The sequence below is a fragment of the Procambarus clarkii genome, chromosome 11 (assembly GCF_040958095.1).
Source record: "Procambarus clarkii isolate CNS0578487 chromosome 11, FALCON_Pclarkii_2.0, whole genome shotgun sequence".
Classification (NCBI taxonomy): Eukaryota; Metazoa; Arthropoda; class Malacostraca; order Decapoda; family Cambaridae; genus Procambarus; species Procambarus clarkii.
Window position 1 is genome coordinate 11,796,405 of NC_091160.1, and position 4,430 is coordinate 11,800,834.

At 54.3% G+C, this 4,430-nt stretch overlaps 1 protein-coding gene across 1 annotated transcript; it reads right to left on the reverse strand.

Annotated features, from left to right (window-relative positions):
- Positions 1 to 259: 259 nt before the first annotated feature.
- On the reverse strand, positions 260 to 814 carry LOC138363539 (fibropellin-1-like). The gene has a single exon (XM_069322893.1). The coding sequence runs from the start codon at positions 812 to 814 to the stop codon at positions 260 to 262; it is 555 nt and encodes a 184-aa protein (XP_069178994.1).
- Positions 815 to 4,430: the final 3,616 nt, after the last annotated feature.

The window sequence follows — 4,430 nt, forward strand, 5'->3', positions numbered from 1 at the left end:
AGAGATCTCCAGCAACACACTGGCAGAGGTCTTCAGCAACACACTGGTTGGGGTGTCCAGCACCACATTGGTAGAGGTCTCCAGGAACACACTGACACAGGTCTCCAGCAACACCCTGGCAGAGGTCTCCAGCAACACAATGGCTGTTGTCTCCAATAATACACTGGCAGAAATCTCCAGCAACACACTGGCAGGGGTCTCAAGCAAATGACTGGCAGAGATCTCCAGCAACACACTGGCATAGGTCTCCAGCAACACATTAGCAGAGATCTCCAACAACACACTGGCAGAGGTATCCAGCAATACACTGACAGAAGTCTCCGGCAATACACATGCAGAGGTCTCCAGCAACACACTGGCAGATGTCTCCAACAACACACTGGTAGAGGTCTCTAGGAAAACACTGGCAGTGGTATCCAGCAACACACTGGCAGATATCTCCAGCAACACACTGGAAGAGATCTCTAGCAAAACACTGGCAGTGGTATCCAGCAACACACTGGCAAAGATCTCCAGCAACACACTGAAAGAGATCTCCAGCAACACACTGAGAGAGGTCTCCAGCTAAACACTGGCCGAGGTCTCCAGCAACACACTGGCAGGGGTCTCCAGCAACACACTTGCACAGGTCTCCAGCAACACTCTGGCAGAGGTCTCCAGCAACACGGTACGTGGCAGTGGTGTCCAGCAACACACTGGCAGAGATCTCCCGCAACACACTGGAAGAGATCTCCCGCAACACACTGGAAGAGATCTCCAGCAAAACGCTGCCAGGGGTCTCCAGCAACACACTTGCAGAGGTCTCTAGCAACATACTGGAAGAGGTCATCAGCTATACACTTGCCGAGGTTTCTAGCAACACACTGGCTGTGGTCTCCAGCAACACACTGTCAGAGGTTTCTAACAACGCACTGTCAGAGGTTTCTAACAACGCACTGGCAGAGGTCTCCAGCAACACACTGTCAGAGGTATCCAGCAACACACTAGCAGGGGTCTCCAGCAACACACAGGCAATGGTCTACAGCAACACATTGGCAGCGATTTCCAGCAACACACTGGCAGTGGTATACAGCAACACACTGGCAGAGGTCTCCAGCAATTCACTGGCAGAGGTCTCCAGCAACACACTGGCAGTGGTATACAGCAACACACTGGCAGAGGTAAAAGGCAACACATTGGCAAAGGTCTCCAGCAACAAACTGGCATAGGTTTCCAGCAACACACTGACAGAGCTCTCTAGCAACACACAGGCCCAGGTCACCTGAACACACTGGCTGAGGTATTTAGCAACACACTGGCAGAGGTCTCCAGCAACACACAGAGAGGTCTCCAGCTATACACTAGCCGAGGTCTCCAGCAACACACTGGCAGGGGTCACCAACAACACACTGGCAGGCGTCTCCAGCAACACGCTGGCAGGGGTCTCCAGCAACACACTGGCAGAGGTGTCCAACAACACTCCGGCAGGCGCCTCCAGCAACACACTGGAAGGGGTCTCCAGCAACACACTGGCAGAGGTCTCCAACAATACACTGGCAGAGATCACCAGCAACACACTGGTAGAGGTCTCCAGCAACACGCTGGCATTGGTCTCCAGAAACACACTGGCAGAGTTTTCCAGTAACACACTGGCAGAGATCTCCAGCAAATCACTGGCAGTGGTCTCCAAAAACACACTGGCAGTGGTCTCCAGCACCACACTGACAGATATCTCCAGCAACACATTGGCAGTGGTATCCATTAACACATATGCAGAGGTCTCCACAAACACATTTGCAGAGGTCCCCAGCATCAGAATGGCAGAGGTCTGCTGCAACACACTCGTAGAGTTCTCCAGCAACACAATGACAGGGGTCTCCAGCAACACACTGGCTGAGGTCTCCAGCAACACACTGTCAGGGGTCCCCAGCAACACACTGGTTGAGGTCTCCAGCAACACACTGGCTGAGGTCTCCTGCAACACACTGGCCGAGGTTTCCAGCAACACACGGGCAGAAGTCTCCAGTAACACACTGAAAGAGTTCTCCAGGTATACACTTGCCAAGATCTCCAGCAACACACTGGCAGAGGTCTCCAGCAACACACTGGCAGAGGACTCCAGCAACACGCTGGCAGAAGTCTCCAGAAACACACTAGCAGAGGTCTCCAGCAACACACTGGCAGAAGTCTCCAGCAACATACTGGCAGGGGTCTCCAGCAACACACTGGCAGGGGTCTCCAGCAACACACTGGCAGAGGTCTCCTGCAACATACTGGCAGGGGTCTCCAGCACAACATTGGTAGGGGTCTCCAGGAACACACTGAGAGTGGTCTCCAACAACACACAGTTCAGGGATCTCCATCAACACACTGGCAGGGGTCCCCAGCAAAACACTGGCAGAGGTTCCCAGCAACACACTGGCTGAGGTTTCCAGCAGCACACTGGCAGAAATTTCCAGCAACATACTGGAAGGGGTCTCCAGCAACACACTGGCAGGGGTCTCCAGCAAAACACTGGCAGAGGTTCCCAGCAACACACTGGCAGAGGTATCCAGCAACACACTGGCTGAGGTTTCCAGCAGCACACTGGCAGAAGTTTCCAGCAACATACTGGAAGGGGTCTCCAGCAACACGCTGGCAGTGGTCTCCAGAAACACACTGGCAGAGTTTTCCAGTAACACACTGGCAGAGATCTCCAGCAAAACACTGGCAGTGGTCTCCAAAAACACACTGGCAGTGGTCTCCAGAACCACACTGACAGATATCTCCAGCAACACATTGGCAGTGGTATCCAGCAACACCTTGGCAGAGGTCTCCAGCAACACACTTGCAGAGGTCCCTAGCAACAGAATGGAATAGGTCTCCAGCAACACACTCGTAAAGTTCTCCAGCAACACACTGACAGGGGTCTCCAGCAACACACTGGCTGAGGTCTCCAGCAACACACTGATAGGGGTCTCCAGCAACACACTGGTTGAGGTCTCCAGCAACACACTGGCTGAGGTCTCCAGCAACACACTGGCCGAGGTTTCCAGCAACACACGGGCAGAAGTCTCCAGTAACACACTGAAAAAGGTCTTCAGGTATACACTTGCCGAGATCTCCAGCAACACACTGGCAGAGGTCTCTAGCAACACACTGGCAGAGGACTCCAGCAACACGCTGGCAGAAGTCTCCAGAAACACACTGGCAGAGGTCTCCAGCAACACACTGGAAGAAGTCTCCAGCAACATACTGGCTGGGGTCTCCAGCAACACACCGGCAGGGGTCTCCAGCAACACACTGGCAGAGGTCCCTAGCAACAGAATGGCAGAGGTCTCCAGCAACACACTGGCAGGGGTCTCCAGCACAACATTGGTAAGGGTCTCCAGGAACACACTGACAGTGGTCTCCAACATCACACTTGCAGGGATCTCCATCAACACACTGGCAGGGGTCCCCAGCAAAACACTGGCAGAGGTTCCCAGCAACACACTGGCAGAGGTATCCAGCAACACACTGGCTGAGGTTTCCAGCAGCACACTGGCAGAAGTTTCCAGCAAAATACTGGAAGGGGTCTCCAGCAACACACTGGCAGGGGTCTCCAGCAAAACACTGGCAGAGGTCTCCACCAACACGCTGGCAGTGGTCTCCAGCAACACACTGGCAGAGGTCTCCAGCAACACACTGGCAGAGGTCTCCAGCAACACACTGACAGGGGTCTCCAGCAACACACTGGCAGGGGTCTCCAGCAACACACCGGAAGAGGTCTTCATCAACACACTGGCAGAGGTCTCCAGCAACACACTGGCTGAGGTTTCCAGCAGCACACTGGCCGAGGTCACCTGCAACATACTGGCAGGGGTCTCCAGCAACACACTGGCAGAGGTCTCCAACAACACACTGGCAGAGGTCTCCAGCGCCACACTGACAGAGATCTCCAGCAACACATTAGCAGTGGTATCCAGCAACACACAGGCAGAGTTCTCCAGCAACACACTTTCAGAGGTCCCTAGCAAAAGAATGGCAGAGGTCTCCAGCAACACACTGGCAGGGGTCTCCAGCAACACAGTGACAGGTTTGTCCAGCAACACACTGGCAGAGGTCTCCAGCAACACACTGGCAGAGGTCTCCAGCAAAACACTGGCAGGGGTCTCCAGCAAGACACTGGGAGAGGTCTCCAGCAACACACTGGTTGAGGTCTCCAGCAACACATTGGCTGAGGTCTCCAGCAATACACTGGCAGGGGCCTCCAGCAACACACTGGAAGGGGTCTCCAGCAACACTGGCAGAGGTCTCCAGCATTACACTGGCTGAGGTCTCCAGCAACACACTTGCAGGGGTTTCCAGGAACACACTGGCAAGGGTCTCCAGCAACACACTGGCAGAGATCTCCAGCAAAACACTGACAGAGGTCTCCAGTAACACTCTGGCAGAGGTCTCCAGCAACACACTGGCAGGGTTCTCCAGCA

What these genes read in the sequence shown, in the direction of transcription:
- LOC138363539 (XM_069322893.1), bottom strand. Translation starts at nt 814, where the DNA reads ATGTTGCTAGAGACCTCTGCAAGTGTGTTGCTGGAGACCCCTGGCAGC.